The 23,438-nt window shown below is 42.5% G+C and overlaps 2 protein-coding genes across 2 annotated transcripts in view; one reads left to right on the top strand and one right to left on the bottom strand.

Moving 5' to 3' along the window:
• Positions 1 to 23,438, top strand: part of fbxl13 (F-box and leucine-rich repeat protein 13) — a 126,103-nt gene that overhangs the window by 42,887 nt on the left and 59,778 nt on the right. The window lies entirely within an intron of this gene.
• The window catches only part of lrrc17 (leucine rich repeat containing 17), a 30,676-nt gene continuing 14,185 nt past the window's right edge, over positions 6,948 to 23,438 (bottom strand). The window contains exons 2-4 of the mRNA XM_055653164.1: positions 19,067 to 19,928; positions 8,171 to 8,326; positions 6,948 to 7,791 (exon numbers count right to left, since the gene is read on the bottom strand). Coding sequence (XP_055509139.1) covers positions 7,439 to 7,791; positions 8,171 to 8,326; positions 19,067 to 19,808 — 1,251 coding nt within the window. The 5' untranslated portion in view covers positions 19,809 to 19,928 and the 3' untranslated portion in view covers positions 6,948 to 7,438. The remainder of the gene's footprint in view (positions 7,792 to 8,170; positions 8,327 to 19,066; positions 19,929 to 23,438) is intronic.

Genomic DNA, 23,438 nt, shown 5'->3' with positions numbered 1-23,438 from the left:
GGGCCAGTTAGGCCCAGAGTACTTAAGGAAGTAGCCCCAGAAATAGTGCATGCATTAGTGATAATTTTTCAAAACTCTTTAGATTCTGGAGTAGTTCCTGAGGATTGGAGGGTAGCTAATGTAACCCCACTTTTTAAAAAGGGAGGGAGAGAGAAAACGGGGAATTACAGACCAGTTAATCTAACATCGGTAGTGGGGAAACTGCTAGAGTCAGTTATTAAAGATGGAATAGCAGCACATTTGGAAAGTGGTGAAATCATTGGACAAAGTCAGCATGGATTTATCAAAGGCAAATCATGTCTGACGAATCTTATAGAATTTTTTGAGGATGTAACTAGTACAGTGGATAAGGGAGAACCAGTGGATGTGGTGTATCTGGACTTTCAGAAGGCTTTCGACAAGGTCCCACATAAGAGATTAGTATGCAAACTTAAAGCACATGGTATTGGAGGTTCAATATTGATGTGGATAGAGAACTGGCGGGCAGACAGGAAGCAAAGAGTAGGAGTAAACGGGTCCTTTTCAGAATGGCAGGCAGTGACTAGTGGGGTACCGCAAGGCTCGGTGCTGGGACCCCAGCTATTTACAATATATATTAATGATTTGGACGAGGGAATTGAATGTAACATCTCCAAGTTTGCGGATGACACGAAGCTGGGGGGCAGTTTTAGCTGTGAGGAGGATGCTAGGAGGCTGCAAGGCGACTTGGATAGGTTGGGTGAGTGAGCAAATGCATAGCAGATGCAGTATAATGTGGATAAATGTGAGGTTATCTGCTTTGGTGGCAAAAACAGGAAAGTAGACTATTATCTGAATGGTGGCCGATTAGGAAAAGGAGAGATGCAACGAGACCTGGGTGTCATGGTACACCAGTCATTGAAAGTAGGCATGCAGGTGCAGCAGGCAGTGAAGAAAGTGAATGGTATGTTAGCATTCATAGCAAAAGTATTTGAGTATAGGAGCAGGGAGGTTCTACTGCAGTTGTACAAGGTCTTGGTGAGACCACACCTGGAGTATTGCGTACAGTTTTGATCTCCTAATCTGAGGAAAGACATTCTTGCCATAGAGGGAGTACAGAGAAGGTTCACCAGACTGATTCCTGGGATGTCAGGACTTTCATATGAAGAAAGGCTGGATAGACTCGGCTTGTACTCGCTAGAATTTAGAAGAATGAGGGGGGATCTTATAGAAACTTCCAAAATTCTTAAGAGGTTGGACAGGCTAGATGCATAAGATTGTTCCCGATGTTGGGGAAGTCCAGAACAAGGGGTCACAGTTTAAGGATAAGGGGGAAGTCTTTTAGGACCGAGATGAGAAAAAACATTTTTTACACAGAGAGTGGTGAATCTCTGGAATTCTCTGCCACAGAAGGTAGTTGAGGCCAGTTCATTGGCTATATTTAAGAGGGAGTTAGATGTGGCACTTGTGGCTAAGGGGATCAGGGGGTATGGAGAGATGGCAGGTACGGGATACTGAGTTGGATGATCAGCCATGATCATATTTAATGGCAGTGCAGGCTCGAAGGGCCGAATGGCCTACTCCTGCACCTATTTTCTATGTTTCTAGTCATGTTTAGTATTTTGTTGCATATCCTTTGCATGCAATGACTGCTTAACGTCTGCGATTCATGAACATCACCAGTTGCTGGGAGTCTTCGGATCGTTTACCTTGTCGTGGTGAAGAGGCTTGCGTGTCCTCATGATTCCGAAAGCGATGCCGTCGGAAGCACCAGCTTCTGGTAGGGCCACCCATGGCGGTAAGTTCGAGGATGAGGGTGCAGACTAAGAACGATCCAACCTGCAAGACCTCAACGGCGGACTAGGCGGACTTATCTTGAACTCAACGGCTGTGAAGGCGGATGAAGGCTGCAACAGATTTATCAGCTCCAATCATCTTTGTTCCCTTGCCACTGGAATTAGATGATTGATTTGTGATGGATCGTGTGCTTCTTGGAGTACAAAATAAAGTACACGTTAAACAAACACACGCACAGGCGTCTTCGTTCTGTGAGTAGCACAAAACTTCTAAAAGCTTTCGGTGATCAGGGAAGGGCGACGGGAGCAGGCCACGTGATGGCTGGCATCTCCTCGTCAAGAACTGGCATGGAAATGGTGAATACTTGATTCAATCCCTCAACTTTGGACAGAAGCAAGAAAGTTGTTCGGTAGCAGTATTCATGCCTGAGCAGCCCTGTTTAGGATCCACTCTGCTCACCCCGAACTGGGAAGGGGTTAGAAAAGGTGCCCTTAAAATAGTCTGCTTCGCCTTGTCCTGTCTGGAAAGTCGCATCCAGTGGGATCACCATTATGCGATCGAAAACCATCAAGAAGCGAAACTATGAAACTCGGAACTTGGAATATACGAACTCTGATGGACAACCCAAACTCAGACTGACCAGAGAGAAGAACCGCCTTTGTTGCTTGGGAACTCCGAAAATTCAACTTTGACATCGTTGCTCTGAGTGAGACCCGCAGAGCTGGAGAAGGGCAACTAAATGGAATAACAAGGTCAATACACCTTTTTCTGGAAAGGTTTTGATCCTAAACAACCGAGGATCCACGGAGTAGGTTTTGCCATCTGAAACATCCTACTTCAGAAGCTGACAGAGCAACCAGTGGGAATCAACAAACGTCTTATGACTCTACGAATTCAGCTCATCAAGAACTAATACAACACCATCATCAGCGCCTATGCTCCAACTATGGACACTGAAGACAAACTAAAGGAGAACTTCTACGTACAACTTGATGACGTCCTTTCCTCTGTTCCCATCGACGACAAGATAATTCTCTTAGGAGACTTCAATGCCAGAGTAGGGAAAGATCACAGGCTGTGGACCAGAACAATTGGCAAGGAAGGAGTTGGCAAGGTCAATGCCAATGGAACACTCCTCCTTACCAAATGTGCTGAACACAACCTGCTGATTACAAACACCTTGTTTTGCCAGAAAAACAGGCCCAAAGTCTCCTAGCAACATCCACATTCCAAACACTGGCACCTCATCGACTACATCATCGTATGATCCCATGACCAACAAGATGTACTGAAAACAAGAGCTGTTACTGGTGCCGATGAGTGCTGGACAGACCATCGTCTCATCTCGTCCACCATGCGAATGAAGATTCGGCCCAAAAGGAGACATGAAAACCAGAACCCCATCAAGAAATTCAATGTTGACGCCCTTCAAGACATCAACCATGTACAGAAGTTCCAACAAAAACCTCAAGAACAACTGCCTCAACAAATCCCACCATCTGTCAAAGAACATTGGAATCTATTGAAGAATGCCATCATCGCTTCCTGCAAGGAAAGAATTGGGTTCAAGTAAAAAAAACATCAGGATTGGTTCGACAATAATGACAAAGAACTCCAACAACTCATTGATGAAAAGAGAAAAGCTTTCATAACCTTAAAAAATGACCAACAGTCGCTACCAAAAGGAAGTGCAGTAACGAATGCAACGCTGCAGTCCAGTAGAGCACCCGAAACCTGAAAAACCAATGGTGGAGGGAGAAAGCTCAGGAAATCCAACAACCAGCAGACACCAACGACACACAAGGCTTTTTCAATGCCACCAAAGCCATTTTGGTCCATCCACTCACGGTTAAGCCCCTCTCAAAAGCAAAGATGGGTCAACCATCCGGAAGAGCAATGCTGTCATCAATTCTAGATGGAGGGGGCATTTTGAAGATCTTCTAAATCAAACCGCCTCATTTGACAGGAATGTGACCAACAACATTCCAAAGCAGCTTAGTTGACGACTCCCATAGCAAAATAACATCACTTGAAGAAGTCAAGGAAGCCATCAAAACCTTGCAAAACAACAAGGCAGCTGGGCTCGATGGAATACCAGCCGAGGTCTACAAAATTGGAGGTAACCTGCTCCATTACCAACTGCATCAACCTCATCAAGATCTGGATAAATGAAGAAGTACTTTAGAGACTATGCTATCGATACGATCTACAAAATGAAAGGCGATCGATCTGACTGCGGAAATTATCGTGGAATTTCCCTATTAGCAACAGCAGGCAAAATCCTCGCCCGCATCATGAACAACCGCTTCAAGCCTTTAGCCGAGAAGATCCTTCCAGAGACACAAGCCGGTTTTAGACCATCACGTGGAACAGCCGACATGATCTTCACAATGCCTCAACTACAAGAAAAATGTTGTGAACAACTTCAAGCTTTCTACATTGCATTAATTGACCTCACTAAGGCCTTCGACACAGTACCAAGGGAACTCTTATGGGGCGTCCTATCCACCTTTGGATGCCATTTGAATCCTGAGACTCCTCCATAATGACATGCTTGCCACAGTCATGGACAGCAACAGCAACTGTGAGCCGTGTCAAGTCAGATCAGGAGTGAAACAGGGAATTGTGATTGTCCCAAACTGTTCACCATCTTCATTGCGGCAATCATCCAGGACAACCTACCCCCAGGAATCGAAATTGTTTACAGAACAGATGGCAGACTTTTCAATCTTGCCCTTCTCGTCCAAAGCTAAGACATCTATGAGCTCTCTCATCGAGTTCCAATACGCAGACGACAACTGTGTTGCAGCTCTCTCATAAAATGATCTGCAACAATGCATACACGAAACTTGGACTTACCATCAACTCCAAGAAAACTCAGGTTATCTACCAATCGTCACCAACTGAGACAAATCGGAAAGAAGCGTCAATTCAACTTGGTGAAACAACCTTGGAAAATGTGGATCATTTTCCGTACATTGGAAGTCACCTCTCCTGCAATGTCGACCCTGATGATGAGATCCAACATCGTCTTAAATGTGCAGGATCAGCTTTTGGACGATTTTGAACGACAGTCTTACAAAATCGTGACATCCGAACAGACAGCAAAATGTTAGTGTACAAGGCAGTGGTGATTACAACACATCAGAAACCTGGGCACCATACCGTTGCCATCTGAAAACACTTGAAAAGTTCTATCAACGATGTCTTCGAAGCAGCTTAAACATCAGTTTGGAAGACAGAAGAATTTAAAAAACGTGCTGAATGAAGCGATAACATTTAGCATCAAAGCCTTCGTCATCAAGAACCAACTAAGATGGGTCAGTCATGTTGTTCTGATAGAAGACGAGCGTCTAGCAAAGCAAACCTTCTACTCCCAGCTTAAAGAAGGCAAACGTAAAAGAGGCCAAGAGATGTGCAGAATTAGAAGAAAGGAGAAGAAAAAGGAAAGAGAGGCAGCAACAACTAAACCCGATCTGCCATCTGGAATTACCTGTCCCGAATGTCAAAGAACTTTCAAAGCCAGGATTGGACTCATAAGCCACCTGAGAGTCTATAAAAACAACAGAACATAGAACATAGACCATCGAGGGATAGCCATGATGACGGCGATGCTCTGCCAGGCCTGTATTGCAGCATCTTTAGCTTATGCATGTTTGGGGAGCTAGTTCCCTTCAGTTTTCTTTTCAGCATATAAAAGGCATGTTCAATTGGGTTCAAATCGGGTGATTGACTTGGCCACTCAAGAATTGACAATTTTTTAGCTTTGAAAAACTCCTTTGTTGCTTTAGCAGTATGTTTGGGATCATTGTCTTGCTGTAGAATGAACCATTGGCCAAAGAGTTTTAAGGCATTTGTTTGAACTTGAGCAGATTGGATGTGTCTATACACTTCAGAATTCATTATGCTACTACCATCAGCATTTGTGTCATCAATGAAGATAATTGAGCCAGTACCTTCAGCAGCCATACATGCCCAGGCCATAACATCCCACCACCGTGTTTCACAGATGAGGTGGTATGCTTTGAATCTTGGGCAGTTCCTTCTCTCCTCCATACTTGGCTCTTGCCATCACTCTGATATTAGATAATCTTCATCTCATCTGTCCAGCAGACATTTTTTCAGAATAGTGGTTGCTCTTTTAAGTACTTCTTGGCAAACTGTAACCTGGCTATCCAATTTTTGTAGTTAACAGTGGTTTGCATCTTGCAGTGTAGCCTCTGTATTTCTGTTCATGAAGTCTTCTGCGGACAATGGTCATTGACGAATCCACACCTGACTCTTGAAGAGTGCTTCCCATCTGACGGACAGGTGTTTGGGGGGATTTACTTTATTATAGAGAGAATTATTTTATCATCAGTCTTCCTTGGCCTGCCAGTCCCATTGTGATTAGTAAGCTCACCAGTACTCTCCTTCTTCTTAATGATTTTCTAAACAGTTGATTCTAGTAAGGCTAAGGTGTGGCTGATGTCTCTAACAGTTTTATTTTTGTTTCTCAGTCTCATAATGGCTTCTTTGACATTCATTGGCACAACTTTGGTCCTCGTATTGATAAACAACAATAAAAGTTTCCAAAGGTGATGGAAAGACTTGAGGAAAGGTTAGGTGCTGAGAGCTCTCTTAAGGAGGCAACCTGAGCAATTACAACACCTGTGAAGCCATGTGTCCCCAAACATTAGGGTGCTCTGAAATGGGGGACTACATATAAACACAGCTGTAATTTCTACATGGTGAAACCAAAATCTATAAAAATGGCCTTTAATAAAATCTGACAATGTGCACTTTAACCACATGTGATTTTTTTTCTATACATATCTCAAATTGTGGAGTACAGAAGTAAATAAATAAATGGATCTTTGCCCCAAACCTTGTGGAGGGCACTGTACATGTATATTTGAGATGGAGTGCATTGAAGGCTGTAACCAGTTTTATAGTTTGATTGGAATGTGCTGAACAAGTATCTGCAAAATGTCTAGTATTGATTTGGTGATGCTGGAGAGCTTGGATTGAATATAATTTCAGTTAAAATAGTAATGGACACTGTCATGTCCATTAGCAATGGAAACATTCTATAACTTACAGATTTCCAGTTATTATTTCAAAAATAATGTTTATGGTTAAATACTGGTTTCATTTCAGACAAAAACTGGGACAAAGATTGTCAAATACATAAAATTAATCTAGAGATCTGATTTGATCAATAACTGTAGAACAATTTAATGAAGTTTTCTACAGTTTCTTTATGTGGATATACAAAAAAACAAAGTAAAACTTCTCAATGCTTGGTACAATCAAATGACATCACAAACTAAAGAGCAATTAAAGGTCCTAATGCGCTTTGCTGGCATATTCTTTATTTATAACTGCAATAGATGTTCTGCTTTCTAAATTATTACTAATAAGATACATTACAAGGTTTCATAAAAATGCAGCTTATGATAAGATATAGTTATCATTTGTCTCAGTACTAATGTAATACAGCTGTCTTACAAAAAGCTTGCAGAGATTCCTGAACGAGTTGGAATGTGTGTAATTTGATCATTTTCTATAATGTTATAATATAAACCATACTGGTTAGGACAAAGTGATTTTGACATATGTAATGCCTGTATGAAATTTGGCTATATACTTACTCTATGTCATATTTAAAGGAAAAATGTGAAATATGTAAAACTGTAACAAGTCAAGGTATTCTTCTAGTTCCTTCCTCTTCTAACTCATCAGAACCATAAGGATCAAAATGTGACACTGATTTTTCCTTGGGGCAACCTTCATAATATTTTTTGACATACTTCTGTACAGTCCAGCCCTCATATTCACTCGGCTCTTTACATTCAAGGCCTTCAAACTCTACAGTGTAGTGAACTTGCAGCCAGTAGGCCAAGTAGTGGATTTGGTAATCACACTTCCATGGATTTCCAGTAAGAACTATGTTCTTTATAAAATAGAGATGCTCCAAGACGCCATATTGAAAGTTGTATAGATAATTTTGAGATAGATCCAGCTCCTTCAGACGGAGAAGACCAACAAATGCAGCTGAAAATGAAAAAAAAAAACACAATGACGTTTTCTTGGAAACTATTTCATATGATTCTTTAAAAATTTAATTTCTACAACTTCATCAAACTGAAAAGTGATGTCACTTTTCAAAATTGTCATGAAATGGGACAAAGTTTATAAGAATGGAACAAATGTTTTCAATTTATATTTGTTATTTACATGTTTGGGTAACAGATAATTTTCAATATTTATCAAAGGTGATACGATGCATTCTTGGCTTTACATAAATGGACACTATTTGGAATATTTTTTACTCTTTTATACTCCGAAGAAAATTTAATTGTTTGCAGTCTCATAGTTCAATTTTTTCTAAAACAGCATCTTAACAATTGCATTTACTTACGAATGTTCTTACCAGAATGTATGTATGTTAATGCATTGTTGCTGAGATTTAATGTTTCTAATTCCTGAAATGTCATGAAATTTCTGGCACTCAGTTGTTTGATTTTATTTCTGGAAAGATCAATTTCCAGAACGTCGGGAGGTATATCTGTGGGAACTTTGGCCAACTCTGTGGAAAGAATAAAAATAATGTTAAGGTAGAATTTAAAAAAGAAAATAGAGAGGATTAGAGATGAAAACACGACAGATGGGATCGGAAAGCAAGAGTGCATTGAAAAGGGTTTATGGAATGGGAAATTAGGTGATAGGGTGAAAAGGAGAATGGATGAGCAAAAAAGAGTAGAGACAGACAAATCAGAGAAGGAGAGAACCAAAAATATATTTAAAATGGAATAGAAACATCCCATTTCACTTCAGTTAAATGTGTAATTGTTTATTCGCACACGAGTCATGCTACACATTCTGCTGTTAATCTAGGCATATATAATCTAAGAACTAGACTAAGTGGCCCGTTAGGTCCCAGTCACACGCGATGCCTGGTCCCCCAATGCAACCCATTCCCCAATGCAATATTCCACCATGGTGTGGGAGAGGGGTGGTGTGGGAGAAAGGGGGGGTGTGTGAGAGGGGGGGGGGGGGGGGGGGGGGTGGTGTGGGAGAGGGGGGTGGTGGTGTGGGGGAGGGGAGTGGTGTGGGGGTAAGAGGGGTGGTAGGGGGGAGGGAACGGGGTGGGGGGGTGGTGTGGTGTGGGGGAGGGGGGTGTGGGGGAAGGGGTTGTGTGGGGGGGGGATTGTGGGGAGGGAGTGGGTGGTATGGGGGGAGGGGTTGGGTTGGGGTGCTGGTGTGCGAGGGGTGGGGTGGTGTGGGGGGTGGTGGTGTAGGGGGGTGGGGGAAGGGTGGAGGACTCCACACAGCGGCTTCCCCGACTCCACTCTTGCGGACTCAATCAAGACTACTTGTGGACTCAGCCCCGCCTCCGGGGATTTATTCTCCAGCGGGTGCAGGGAGGAACGTTACCTTCATGGTGACTTACAGGCGAGAAGACCAATCTGCTGATCTCATGATTTTTTTAACTTTCACAACTTTTGTATAATTCCACCGATCAGAACAAAACATGGTGCGCTTTGAGCAGAGGAGAACGGTGAGTAAGGTGGCAATCCTAGCGATAAAGGGTACCATTTTTGAGCACATTTTAAAAAAAGCAAACCGGAAGTGGTCGAGATGAGAGTTTTAGTAATAGTATAGATGATATACTAGAAAGTCATATACTTCATTTTGTCTTCAGTCCAACCTTTCTCTACTGTGTAACTTCTCAACAGTGATTTCATGAGAGATATAGATTTAGCTCTTAGGGCTAAAAAAATCAAGGGAAATGGGGGAAAAAGCAGGAATGGGGTACTCATTTTAGATGATCAGCCATGGTTGTATAGAATGGCGGTGCTGGCTCGAAGGGCTGAATGGCCTACTCCTGTACCTATTTCTCTGTTTTTATGTAATCTCAATGTTCTGTGTAGGTGCTGTTTTGGTATTTGTGTTGGCAAATTTTGCAGAACATATTTTGGGCTGTAGGGCATCACAGGGAATGACTCATAGTTTGCTTTTCCTGACATGCAGAATAGTTGGTTAAATGAAATCCTCATGATTTCATGAGAAGATTGCACTTGCCAAATACTACTTGCTTCTCTGCTACGTTTGTTATTTATAACGTGACCCAATTTCCCATCATGGCTAACTTCTTGCTGGCAGTGCCCTTGCTGTCTATTTTCTCTCATTCACTTTGGTTGGTAATATGGTAGAAGATATTAGTTTATTTCTTGATGAAAGCTGCCATTGGCTGATGTAAATGTTAATAGCCATCTACTTTATTATCTGCAGATATTTAGAACAGAAACTCAGATGTACTTTAGCTAACCCGTTTTCCAAGCATGCCTTCACGGGAGTTACTGAGTGGCTTAGTGTTAGTAAGCTATTTGTAGTAGCTCAATAGTGGCCACTTCATTTTTAAATCAATACTAGACTAAGTGGGACCCGTTGGGTCCCAGCTTCACATGGGAGGGCTGGTCCCCCAATGCAATATTCCACCTCTCCACCAATTCCAATATTGCTGGCCAGTGGTTGGGGGGAGGGGGGTTCTAGAGCGCTAGCATGGTGTTGTGGGCTGAAAGGACTGGTTTCTAGAGGGCTAGTATGGACATGGTGGGCCGAATGGATTATTGGGCTAGCAGCTCAGTCACTGAGACCACTCACATACACACACACACACATTTGTTCACTCACACGCACACACACACACACACACACACACACACACACACACACACACACACTCACAAACTCTTTGACTCACACACCAAATATATGGCAGTAAACCTTCTTGAATACTCACAAGGCTGAGCTCCACTAGGGGGCTTCTGCAGTCAGCGGCACTTCCACAATCAGCATGACATCTGCATTTACCGGAAATTACGCAATCAGCGCGACCTCTGCATTTACCGGAAATTACACAATCAGCGCGACCTCTGGATTCACTGGAAATTACGTAATCAGCGCGACCTGTCCACTAAGCGGAAGTCACGAAATGAGCGGGACTTTTGAACCAAACACAGTCGGGCCTAATAAAGCATTTATTCCTTCCAAACACAGTCAGACCTAACAAGGCATTGCAGTTTCAAGCACAGGCAGGGCTGCAGGCCAAACAACGCAGGGCATTTTCATCAAGCGCTAACAAATCATTTATTGCAAGTACATTGCAGACTCAAGAGTTGAGTTGATTCACAGCTTAGAATGAGAGTCACGTCCAGGCATCCGGGGTTTTATAGTCCTGCCCCCCCCCCCTGGAACAGGCGTTACTTTCATCGCAGTGATTGACAGGCGAGAGGATCTCAAGGTTTTTTTAAACACATAACTTTTTTATTTTTCTTCGAAGTAAAAAATCCTCAGGGCCTGCTCCGCGGAGGTGGAATGTGAGTAAGATGGCCAAAAATCATAGCAATGTATGGTAGCGTTTTTTCCTAAATCAATATACAGCGCAGGCAGGAAGTGTTCAAGATGAGACTTTTAATTATATAGATATTATGGATTCAAGTCCTGATTTAGAGATGTATATTTTAATGCAGTTATGTTGCATAGAAAAAGATGTTATCTATTAACCATCTGTTTTGAGAGGCTATGTATCCACCTATCACTTGCCAGACTTGGTCCTGTCCCCACTTCTTTTCCAGCTTTCTATCCCCCAAAACAATCAGTCTGAAGAAGGGTCTCAATGCAAAACATCAACTTATCAATGTACTCTAAAGTTGGTGCCTGAACAGTTGAGTTACTCCAGCACTTGTGTTCTCCACCAATTTTGGCGTCATCTGTAGACTTACTAATCATGCTTCCACATTTTTGTCCATGTCATCTACTGTATATACATTAGAAACAGCTGTGCCAGCACAGATCCCTGCAGAACGCAACTGGTTACAGACCTCTAGTCAGAATAACACCATTCCACCACAACCATCTGCCTTCTATGAGTAAGCCAGTTCTGATTCCAAACAACCAAGTCACTGTGGATCCTATGTGTAGTAACAGTCTCAACGACATCGCAAGGGTTTAGCCCTCAATAGTCACTTCAATTGATGATCGTGGATTAGAAGGTAATCTATACGCACCCACGAGCCCTCCATGAGACATTCAATCTTCTGGTTCAGCCTATCATAAGGGATTTTCATTCACTGCCCTACCCTCATCGATCACCTTTGTTTCCTCCTCAAAAAACGTAATAGTTCTTAAGATGACCCGTTGCAGATAAACCCATGCAAACTGTCTAATTGACCCCTCCTCTTCCAAAAGCAAGTTTTGATGATAGGTTTGAGTTGGGAGGTCAAAAGGATGTCAACATTCTAAAATTAGCAGTGTTGGTGTCCAGAGATCTGCATAGGGTTAATTGTAGGGAACTATCAAATAGATAGATCATGGTTGATCATGGTTGAGGGTATGGTTAACTGATTGGAAGCAAGAGTGAAGGAGCACAGAGATGAGAGTCTCAACTGGCGGTGCTTGTGTGCATGAGGCATAGCCAAATAAAGTGTATTATTTAGTGGGAATCTAGTTGTCTTGGACGTACCACCAACTTCATGGGCTAGAATCTGCCCAGCTTGATTCTCTTACGGCAATGCAAAAGCAAGCCTTGCGAGTATTAAAATGAATCAATTGGACACGTTATTCATGGGCCACACATCAATGAACAATAATCTAAGAACTGGCATCCTGGTTTAATTCCAGTCTTCTCTGTGTTAACATGTCAGATATGCACAGTAATTGGAAAGAAAACCAGCACAATTTACAGTAAGTGCCCAATTTTCCTTTATGACTGATTTTTAATTGAAAATTAATCACACAATGAATGGTGGCAAAGTATCTAGGTAGTTTCTTTAAATGAGATGACATCAACTCTACATCCTGATGGATATTAAAGTATTAGAAGAAAGCAGGGAAGGATTATAGTAGCCTGGCAAAGGTGCAGTCCTTTACTAAAGTCATTATTTACCTCAATGCTGTCAGCACAATTTGATACCTGCAGTTATGTTAGTGATTTAATTTGAAAATTACGTAATTGGCTGTTGAACAATTCGAGATGCATTGATATGATGAAGGTTGTTGTGTAAATGCAGGTTATTTTCTTATTTTGCCCTCTCACATGTGAGAGGGCAACACTGGGTCTAGTATTGGGAGATTGGGAAAGGCAAGTTAATCAAGTGTTTATGGAGGAGCCTTTTAGGACCAGTGACCACAGTTCGATCAGGTTTAAAATAGTCATGGGTAGGGACGGAGAGGGTCCATGTGGCGGAAAGTCTCATCAACAAGTCTCATCACCTCTTTGAGTGGCAAGATGTAAAGAAAAAGGGATGTGCTAACACTACTGTGTGTAACACTAGCAATGTTATAGACACACTATGAATGTATAAAGAGTTGTTCATAGTTTTTTCTCTTTGTATATTTTTTCTGTTACAAATAAAGTCTATTTTTGAAATAAAACAAATGGAAGACCTTGCTGCCTTCCAGCATAATGACATGCAGAGAGCTATTATTTATTTTAGACTGGTGGAAATGTCCCAAAACTAAGGTTGTTCTATTGTTTTAAGAATTCGTCCAAAATTATCCATCGATGACAGGTTTATAAAATAAATAACCACAAAATAATGTCAAGTTTAGGCAAGTTATTTTTCCAAATTTTATACATGGCATCAGTCCTAATTATAGAGTACTTGGAATGGAATGGGGCTTAAACTTAATTATGTGGTTTTAAGAGAATTTACAGTGATTAGAAAAAAACTAAAATGAACTCTGCCTTCTATGGGGCAGCTGGGTCCATTGGGAACAAAGTAAACAATTGTATATTTACTTAACAGACTGAAGGATTGTTACTGAAACAAATAATCTCCTGAAGTGAGTATAAGCTAGGAGAAGGTAGATAAAAATGCTGAGGAAACTCAGTGGGTGAGGCAGCATCTATGGAGGGTTTTGGGTCGAGACCCTTCTTCAGACTGATGTGGGGGGATGGGGAGGGAAGAAGAACGGAAAAGGCGGAGACTGTCAGTGGGCTGTGGGAGAGCTGGGAAGGGGAGGGGAAGGAGGGCGAAAGCAAGGACTACCTGAAATTGGAGGTCAATGTTCATACCGCTGGGGTGTAAACTACCCAAGCAAAATATGAGGTGCAACCACTCCAATTTGTGGTAGGACTCATTCTGGCCATGGAGGAGGTCCAGGACAGAAAGGTCGGATTCGGAATGGGGAGGGGAGTTGAAGTGCAGAGCCACTATGAGATCAGGTTGGTTAATGCGAACTGTGCGGAGGTGTTGGGCGAAGCGATCGCCAAGCTTGCGCTTGGTCTCACCGATGTAGAGCAGTTGACACCTAGAGCTGCGGATGCAATAGATGAGGTTGGAGGAGGTGCGGGTGAACCTCTGCCTCACCTGGAATGACTGCTTGGTACTTGGATAGAGTCAAGGGGGGGGGGGAGGTAAAGCGACAAGTGTAACATTTCCTGCAGTTGCGAGGGAAAGTACCAATGGAGGGAGTGGTTTGGGTGGGGAAACATAGAAACATAGAAAATAGGTGCAGGAGGAGGCCATTCGGCCTTTCGAGCCAGCACCGCCATTCATTGTGATCATGGCTGATTGTCCCCTATCAATAACCCGTGCCTGCCTTCTCCCCATATCCCTTGACTCCACTAGGCTCTAGAGCTCTAACTAAAGAGCCTGTCCCACGAGCATGCGACTCCATGTGGCAAGCGCGACCTAACGTGATCGCTTGAGCCGTACGGCCTCGCAGGGCCGGTCCCACTTCGATCGCCGGAGCCGTATGGAGTTGTGCGAAGCTAGTCCCGACATTGGCTCCGAAAAACTGGCCGTGTTCAAGAACTCCACGCGGTAACGGCCTGCCGGCCCGCAGCCACCTCGACGACGTACGCACCGCCTCGATGGGTGTGCGCAGTGTCTCAACTCAGTACACAGCGTCTTGATGCCACACGTCACGCACAAAGTTCCAGCGGACTTCGCTCGAACTTCAGGTCACTCACTCGACCTCCGTGCGGCCCCCGCTTCCGGTTTGGTCGCGCTCGCCGCATGCAGGCGCTTGCTGGTGGGACTGGCCCTGTACGGGGATCACTCGACCTCCGCGCGGCCCCAGCTTCCGCTTTGGTCGCGCTTGCCGCATGCAGGTCGCATGCTCGTGGGACAGGCCCTTAACTCTCTCTTAAATCCATCCAGTGACTTGGCCTCCACTGTCCTCTGTGGCAGGGAATTCCATAAATTCACAACTCTCTGGGTGAAAAAGGTTTTTCTCACCTCAGTCTTAAATTACCTTCCCTTTATTCTAAGACTGTGGCCCCTGGTTCTGGACTCGCCCAACATTTGGAACATTTTTCCTGCATCTAGCTTGTCCAGTCCTTTTATAATTTTATATGTTTCTATAAGATAACCCCTCATCCTTCTAAACTCCAGTAAATACAAGCCTAGTCTTTTCAATCTTTCCTCATATGACAGTCCCACCATCCCAGGGATCAATCTCGTGAACCTATGCTGCACTGCCTCAATCACAAGGATGTCCTTCCTCAAATTAGGAGTCTAAAACTGTACACAATACTCCAGATGTGGCGAGTGGTGGGATCCCATTGGAGGTGGCGTAAATGTTGGAGGATTATCTGTTGTATGTGACGGCTGGTGGGGTGGAAAGTGAGGACAAAGGGCACTCTGTCCTTGTTACGAATGGGGGGGATGGGGAGTGAGAGCGGAGCTACGGGATATAGAAGAGACCCTAGTGAGAGCCTCATCTATAGTCGAAGATGGGAACCCCTGTTCTCTAAAGAATGAGGAAATCTCCGATGCCCTGGTTTGGAACACCTCATCCTGGATGCAGATGCGGCGTAGACGGAGGAATTGGGAGTAGGGGACAGAGTCCTTACAGGAAGCAGGGTGGGAAGAAGTGTAGTCCAGATAGCCATGGGAGTCAGAGGGTTTGTAGTAGATGTCGGTCAGTAATCTGTTACCTGCGATGGAGATAGTGAGGTCTAGAAATGATAGGGAGATGTCGGAAATGGTCCAGATGAATTTGAGTGCCAGATGGAAGTTAGTGGTGAAATGGATGAAGTCAGTGAGTTCTGCATGGGTGCAGGAGGTAGCACCAATGCAGTCATCAATGTAGCGGAGGTAGAGTTCGGGGATATGGCCACGGTATGCCTCGAACAAGGATTGTTCAACATACCCTACAAAGAGGCAGGCATAGCTGGGGCCCATGCGCGTGCCCAAAGCTATGCCTTGGATTTGGAGGGAATGGGAGGAGTAAAAGGAAAAATTGTTGAGGGTAAGGATTAGCTCTGCTAGGCAGAGGAGGGTATTGGTAGATGAGGATTGGTTGGTTCTGTGGTTGAGGAAGAAAAGGAGGGCTTTAAGCCCCCCTGGTGGGGGATGGAAGTGTAGATTGACTGGACATCCATGGTGAAGATGAGGGAAGGAGGGCCTGGAAAACGGAAGTCATGGAGGAGATAAAGAGTGTTTGAGGTGTCTTGGACATAGGTAGGGAGGGATTTGACCAGGGGGGATAGAATGGAGTCGAGGTATGCGGAAATAAGTTTGGTAGGACAAGCTAGGTGGTTGCACTCCTCCGCTGGGATCAGACTCTCTGCTTTCCGTTTGGTGACATTGCTGCGCAGCAGGGCTGCTGCTTGGAGCGGGGCTGCTTCGGGTCCCTCCGAAAGTCCGGTAGGAAACGTCCGCCGGCCATCTACAGCTCTACTAAAGATGCGAAGGCGCAGGAAGGGGCGGACCGTCCCGGGGAGTGACAAGGGAAAAGACTAATCCGCGCGGCGTTGGAAAGCAGGAGAAGAGATTGATCTGCGCATGTGCGCTTTTTAAGATTTTTAAACCTCGCTAACTTTTACGACATTTAACTAATCGGAACGAAATTTGATGCAATCACAGCATAGAACAGTGAGTGAACTGGTGAAAAATCATAGCGCTATCGCAAACCGTTTTTACGCAAATAGAATGACCGCCAAACTGGAAGATAACAAGATCAGAATTTTAGTTATATATAGATATTAAGGGTTTATGCCTAGGATGAAAGACAAGCTTGTTTCAATGGATCAGAAAGATCCAATTCTCTAAAGAGGCAGCTAAATTTCTGCCATCTTTCAATGCCAATATTCTGCCAATATTACCCCTCTGCACAAGAAAGGAGCAAAGCAGAATAATGGGAACTCTAGGCCGGTTAGTCTGACTTTGGTGGTTTGTAAAATTTTAGTGTCCTTTATAAAGGGTGAGGTTATGGAGTACATAAAAGTTCATGATAAAATAGGCCAAAGTCAGCTTGATAAATTTCTGCTTGATAAATTTGCTGGAATTCTTTGAAGAAGTAAATAGCAGGACAGACAAAGGAGAGACAGTAGATGTTGTTTACCTAGATTTTCAGAAAGCTTTTGATTAGGTGCCACATGTGAGGCAGCTAAGGAAGACGAGAGCCCATGGTATCAAAGGGCAGATATCAGGTTTGCTGGATGGCAGCCAACAAAGAGTGGCAATAAAGGGGGCTTTTTCTGGTTGGCTGCCAGTGACTAGAGGAGTTCCGCAGGGGTTGGTGCTGGGGCCGCTACTCTTCATGTTGTATATTAATGATTTGGACAATGAGATTGAAGCCTTTGTGGCCAAGTTTGCGGATGATACGAACATAGGTGGAAGGGCAGGTAGTGTAGAGAAAGCATGGACTCTGCAGAAGAACTTGGACAAGTTCAGAGAGTGGGCAGTGAGTGTCACGTGGAATATAGTGTAGCAAAGTGTGGAGTCATATATTTTGTTTGTCGGAATAAATGTATAGACAATTTTCTAAATGGGGAGAGAATCCAGAAATTGGAGGTGCAAAGGGACTTGGGAGTGCTGGTGCAGGATTCCCAAAAAGTTAATCTGCAAGTCGAATCGGTAGTAAAGAATGCAAACTCAATGCAAGCATTTATTTCAAGAAGACTTGTATACAAAAACGGGGATGTAATGCTGAGGCCATTTGGAATATTGTGAGCAATTTTGGGCACCAAATCTGAGGAAGGATGTGCTGGCTCTGGAGTAGGTCCGGAGGAGGTTTACAAGAATAATCCCAGGAATTAGTACGTTAACCTATGATGAGCGTTTGTCAGCACTGGGCCTGTACTCGCCAGAGTTTAGAAGAACGAGAGGGGATCTCATTGAAACATACAGAATAGTGAAAGGCTTGGATAGAGTGGATGTGGAGAGGATGTTTCCATTCATGGGAGAGTCTAGGACTGGAGGTCGTAGCTTCAGAATTAAAGGACGTCCCTTTAGGAAGGAGATGAGGAGGAATTTCTTTAGTCAGAGGGTTGTGAATCTGTGGAATTCTTTGCCACAGAAGGCTGTGGTGGCCGTCATTGGATATTTTTAAGGCAGATATAGATAGATCCTTGATTAGTATGGGTGTCAGAGGTTATGGTGAGAAGGCAGGAGAATGGGGTTAGGAGGGTTAGATCAGCCATGGTTGAATGGCGGAGTAGACTTGATGGGCCGAATGGCCTAATTCTACTCCTATCACTTATGACCTTCTGCATAACATTGCCACAGCTAACTCAATATTGCTTATTGCAGTCAAGTTCACTGAGCCTAAGTAAATTTGCCCCTGGTTCCTCCTCAATATCAAAACATTAATTAAGTTTGTGATTTTGTCTTCTCCCATAGTTCAAAGTTAGTCATATCAATAATTTGTTAGGTTGGTTAAAGAACAATAACTGAAACCCTGAAGCAATACAATGATAATATGCCAATTTACCAATACCGTGACAAATCTGATAGGTAGTAGAAGCTTTGTAGAGATTAGTAATTAATACATAATCATGCATGTCACACATCAAAGGATATTAGTTAAGGGCCTGTCCCACTTGGCCGTAATTTGTGCATCACACAGATGGCGTGCAAAGATTTTGTACATCACAAAATCCTGCTATGCCGCGCGCGGCCGCGCGTCACTGCCTATGTCATCGCGCACTATGCGTGCGTAATGCGCAGCATGCGCACATCACGTTGGTGTCATGTCGTGCGTCGAGCAGCAAACAAGCCTCAAATGTGCCAAGTACAGCAGACAGAGTACCTCACGCTTGATGACCAAATTTTTGCTGGTTATGGAGAGAGAGAGCATTGCTCGCACAGTCCAATCTTACTTTAACCATGGCCCTCTTCTCCAGCCAATTTCTGTTGCACGCCTTGGCCCTCCCACATCAGATTCTCAGCACTTTCAGTTGGACCTGTTAATGAAGGGGGATGGACGATCGGTTGGGCCGGTTTGCTTTGCATTGTAAAGCTATTATTGTGATAAATGAAGAGTTGACTTCTCAGAGTAATACTTTTTATAATTTGAAAGTCATACTAACCTTTATTTTGACAATCTATTCTTGACTTTGGAAAAAGGTAAATGTTGCATTTTGTGGAATCTGGATAATTCTGGAATGGTGCAGGATGTCGATCCTCAGAACAGAGCAAGCTCACATTGATTGTCTTCAGCTTATAACCAGCTAATCCTGGTGGAGCTTTACATTTTGCCAGATTGCCTAAATTTCGTTGGCCAGGTATCTGGAGCTTTCTAACCACTTGTTCTAGATCACAACTGCAATTCCAGGGGTTGCCATAGATACGCAAATACTGTAGTTTAGGTATTGGAATAAAGATTTCCTCGGAGATAAATTTTAATTGATTGTGTTGTAGCAATAGAGTTTCTAGATTATCCAACCCCTCAAAAGCATCAGGTTCAATGTTTGTTATAGAATTCCGTTGCAAGTCAAGACTCTTCAATTTTGTTAATGTTGAAAATGTAGACATCTTTAAACTTTTAATTTTGTTTCCTGCCAACTGTAAATGAATAACATCCTCTGGCAAATTACGAGGAATTATATTCAGTTGCTTATCTTGACAAGTCAGAAGTTTCTCATTCTCATACAAACTTTCACTGCATATGCTATCAAGGAATTGAGAAAACCTTTTGACAGGACTGGACCTCCCTCTGCGGCATTTCTCACCACAGTTCCTCATTCTGTTTCCGTGGCTGCCATTTCTTCTTTTTGTGAACTCAGCAGCTCTACAAAGAAGTAGCAAAGCAATTATCCTAACCACGTGCATCCTGACATCAAGATGGTCCCAGTAATCGCAGATGATTTCAATTAAATTTGTGAGCCAAAGATAGCCTTAAGTGATCTTGATCTTGGACGGATTTAAACCAGTTGTTCCATACAAGGCAGTCTGTAAAAGGAGATGAAATATATGGTTACAAGAGATGTAACATAGAAGATCACTTTATTTCAAAGTACTTCAGGTTACAAATTACACAACATACAAAGTGATGAAAGGATTATATTTTCAACAAAGCATAGCAAAAAATGGGAGAAATCTATATTGTACTTGTGACGTTAGCTAAGCCACTCGGAGGCTGAAGTTGTTTGATATAAAAGTCTTTATTCATCAGGGGAAGCAGACATTCTCTTCGAAATCCTCTTGCTAGAATCTCCCAAATTCAGAGTACATACAGCTTCTATACTTTTAAGGTAAAAAATGTCTGCAGGTGATGTAGTGGCCATTTGGCTTGTTTTGTGTGTCATTAATTATGGCATGCATCTTTAAATTTTAGACTACCCGTTATTATGTGGGTGGGATTTATTATGTATTCTAAGGCGTGTTTGGAGCTAGATTTCTTGCGCAGAAGCTTAGTTTTTTGTTTAGCTTTGTACTCACATGGGAATGGCTAACTCTTTGACCATGTGACGTTTAACCGAGACACGAGGAGTTTTCTCCTATTTAAGCGATAAGCTGGAGTTTGACGAAGAATAAATTGAACGAGTCGGAGTATGTTGGATTTATACCTTATTGTTTTTCTTCAACAATAAAGAAACTATTAATCTAAAAACTGTGTCATGAAGATTTATCTGAAGAAGCTCTGAAGGTCTCACGGCGAGCTCACATGCGTATTATGACATTCTCCTTAACCATGTAGTTCAACTTAGTGGCTAGAGGGAGTAATCTCTTGAACGATATAAAAATCTGCCGTTACAGGCGATTCATTACAATTTCAATAACTACAATGATAATTGATTACTTTGATATTTTGAGTCTGGAAAAAGCATTCAATTACACATTTACAATGTGAGCACACTGTAGCTGATAAGACATGTCTGAATGGTTTACTCCTTTGCTGTTCAAAGTAAAAGCTTCTGAGGACGCTTCTTCCTTCCACAGCCTTCAACCTTCAGCAACAACCCGGCAGTGCCCGTTTCTATCTCCATTCTAAAATTCACACGCAGGTCTGCCTCAACAGACCCATTGCTTCTACCTGCTCTTGCCCCATCCTCAAATACCTTGATCAATTCTTGAACCCCCTTGTTCAGTCCCTCCAACCTACATTCAAGAAACATGTTGTAGCATGCTATTTTAAATAACACACATGGTGTAGTGGTAGGTTACAAGGCTTCATTATTTATAGTTTACAGTTGCTACAGTTTCAGAACAAAAGTATAGAAATTACAGAACAAAGCTGCAGCACAAAACTACAGTGCTTACAGGAAAAGATAAACAGGCTTTCTTATCTGTAAGTTATCAGTCATTGTGGCGCCTCTTACTGGGTCGAAACCAATCACGCATGGTGTGCCCTTTTATTATTGGGCCTGATCCCAGGGGGCTAGTTGCCATTGCCCTTGTAATGGGGTGCAGGTATAATTAGTTAACTTGGTACAGAATTGGCTTCATGATAGAGTGTGATGGTGGAAAGCTGTTTTTTGGACTGGAGGCCTGCGACTAGTGATGTGCCTCAAGGGCCAGTGCTGGGCTGATTTGGAAGTGAATATAAAAGGCGTGATTAATAAGTTGCACGTGATTAACAAGAATTATAGTGGATTCTTGATCAGATGGAACAACTAAGCTGAGAAATGGCTAATGGAGTTTAATTCAGATATGTGTGAGGTGTTTTATTTTGGAAAACCAACCAGAACAGAATCTTGACAGTGAGGCCCTGGAATATGTTGTAGAGCGGAGGGATCTAGGAGTACAAGTATATAATTCACTGAAAGTGGCATATCAGATAGATTGAATGGTGATGAAGGTTTTTGGCATTCAGGACTTCATCAGTCAAGGGATTGAGTGTAGAAGTCGGGACATTATGTTACAGTTATACAAGACGTTGAAGATTTTATTTCGGAACTTTGGAAAGCCTGTCCATAGCAGGACAGTTTAATAAATAAGTTAAATAGGCACATTGTGTGCTTTATTTTATTTGCTGAGACACAGAATAAGCATAGGGAAGTTATATAAAACTATACAACACTAGTTATACCATAGATGTAGTACTAGATAGAGTTCTGTCACCCCATTACAGATAGAAGGTGCTGAGATTTACAAGAATGGTTCCATTATTGGAAAAATGCATCTATGAAGAAATATTGGATAAGCTAAGATTTTATTGGGAAGAGTGGAGAATGATGGGGCATAATTAATGTGTATAAAGTTATGGGTGTCTAAATGCAGCAATAGGAATGATCTCTTTCCTTTGGTTCATCGTAAACCAGCGGATGTAAATTTAGAGTAATTGGAAGAAGGATTAGAGGGGAGAAAATGAAATATATTTCATAGAGGGTAGAATGTGCTGGAATTTGCTGACTGAGAGTACGTAGATGTGCACTTGAAGAACAGCAATGAAGCGCTGGAAGATTAGATTCGCTGGATAGCTCTTATTAACTGGTTCAGACACAGTGAGCATAGGTGTCAAGTATTCCACAATTACACAGGCAATCCAGACTCTGTCGTGGACTATTCTTTCTTTGTACAATGTACATTGGTGCAGCATTAGGCAGAAATATTTTATCAATATGTAATATTGATTCAGAGAGGTCAGAGATCATGGGCCTCAGATGCTGCTGAAATTTCAAGTGGTGGATCAGTAACATGAATCAATATATTGGTCATAAATAAGTCAAACTCTGACCCATTAATGTCCTTATGGGAGCACTGATAATTTTTCAGGCAGTTTTCCACGTTATTGTATAACTGGTAAAGAAATTGAGCTATGCAACATTAAGGATTTGTGACGGATTATTTGAACATCTGACACTGCTCTTGAATGAAAGGAGGCAAAAGGGAGCAGAGAATTATGTCATGCAAATGTGAAGCACGTGATAACAATAAAATTATCACCATTTCTTATTAACATGGAAGAAAGCAACTTCCGGGGCGCACACATGCACAAATAAACTTGGAAATCCGGATGTTCCTGTAATTGATTCTTCACTTCTCCGATAGAGGATGCTAGTCTATAGTTGTCTCTGGCATAAATTTTAGAAATCAGTGGATTAACAATTATTCAGATATTTACAATCTTTGTCATTGTGAACAAAGCCTGAAAAAGTGCTTTGATGTGTGAGGTAACTGAGTTTGTAAAGTCTTCTAAACAGAAATCTTTCATCTGAGTGCCCTTCACTAAGAAATATTTAAAATCATTATTTATCATATTTTTTTTATCTTTGATAATATTTTAGCCTTGATCTGCTACATGCACATTTCCAATTTAATATAATTTATCTATTTACTATTAAAAGTCTTGTCTTGTTTCTATGTGCCTGTGTGATGGTATTTTCGCCCAAATGGTACACAGTAGCACTAAAATATTTGCAGAACCTTACTCAGCTTTTTCCCGTCGTCGATCTAATCGAGTTTCCTCCAGATTTGATGTTATATTTGATGTTATAAAGGTTTAGAAAAGCCAACTTT

The sequence above is a fragment of the Leucoraja erinacea genome, chromosome 22 (assembly GCF_028641065.1).
Source record: "Leucoraja erinacea ecotype New England chromosome 22, Leri_hhj_1, whole genome shotgun sequence".
NCBI classification, from domain to species: Eukaryota; Metazoa; Chordata; class Chondrichthyes; order Rajiformes; family Rajidae; genus Leucoraja; species Leucoraja erinaceus.
Note: the sequence above shows the minus strand (reverse complement) of the source record. Positions and strands in the feature narration are given on the sequence as shown.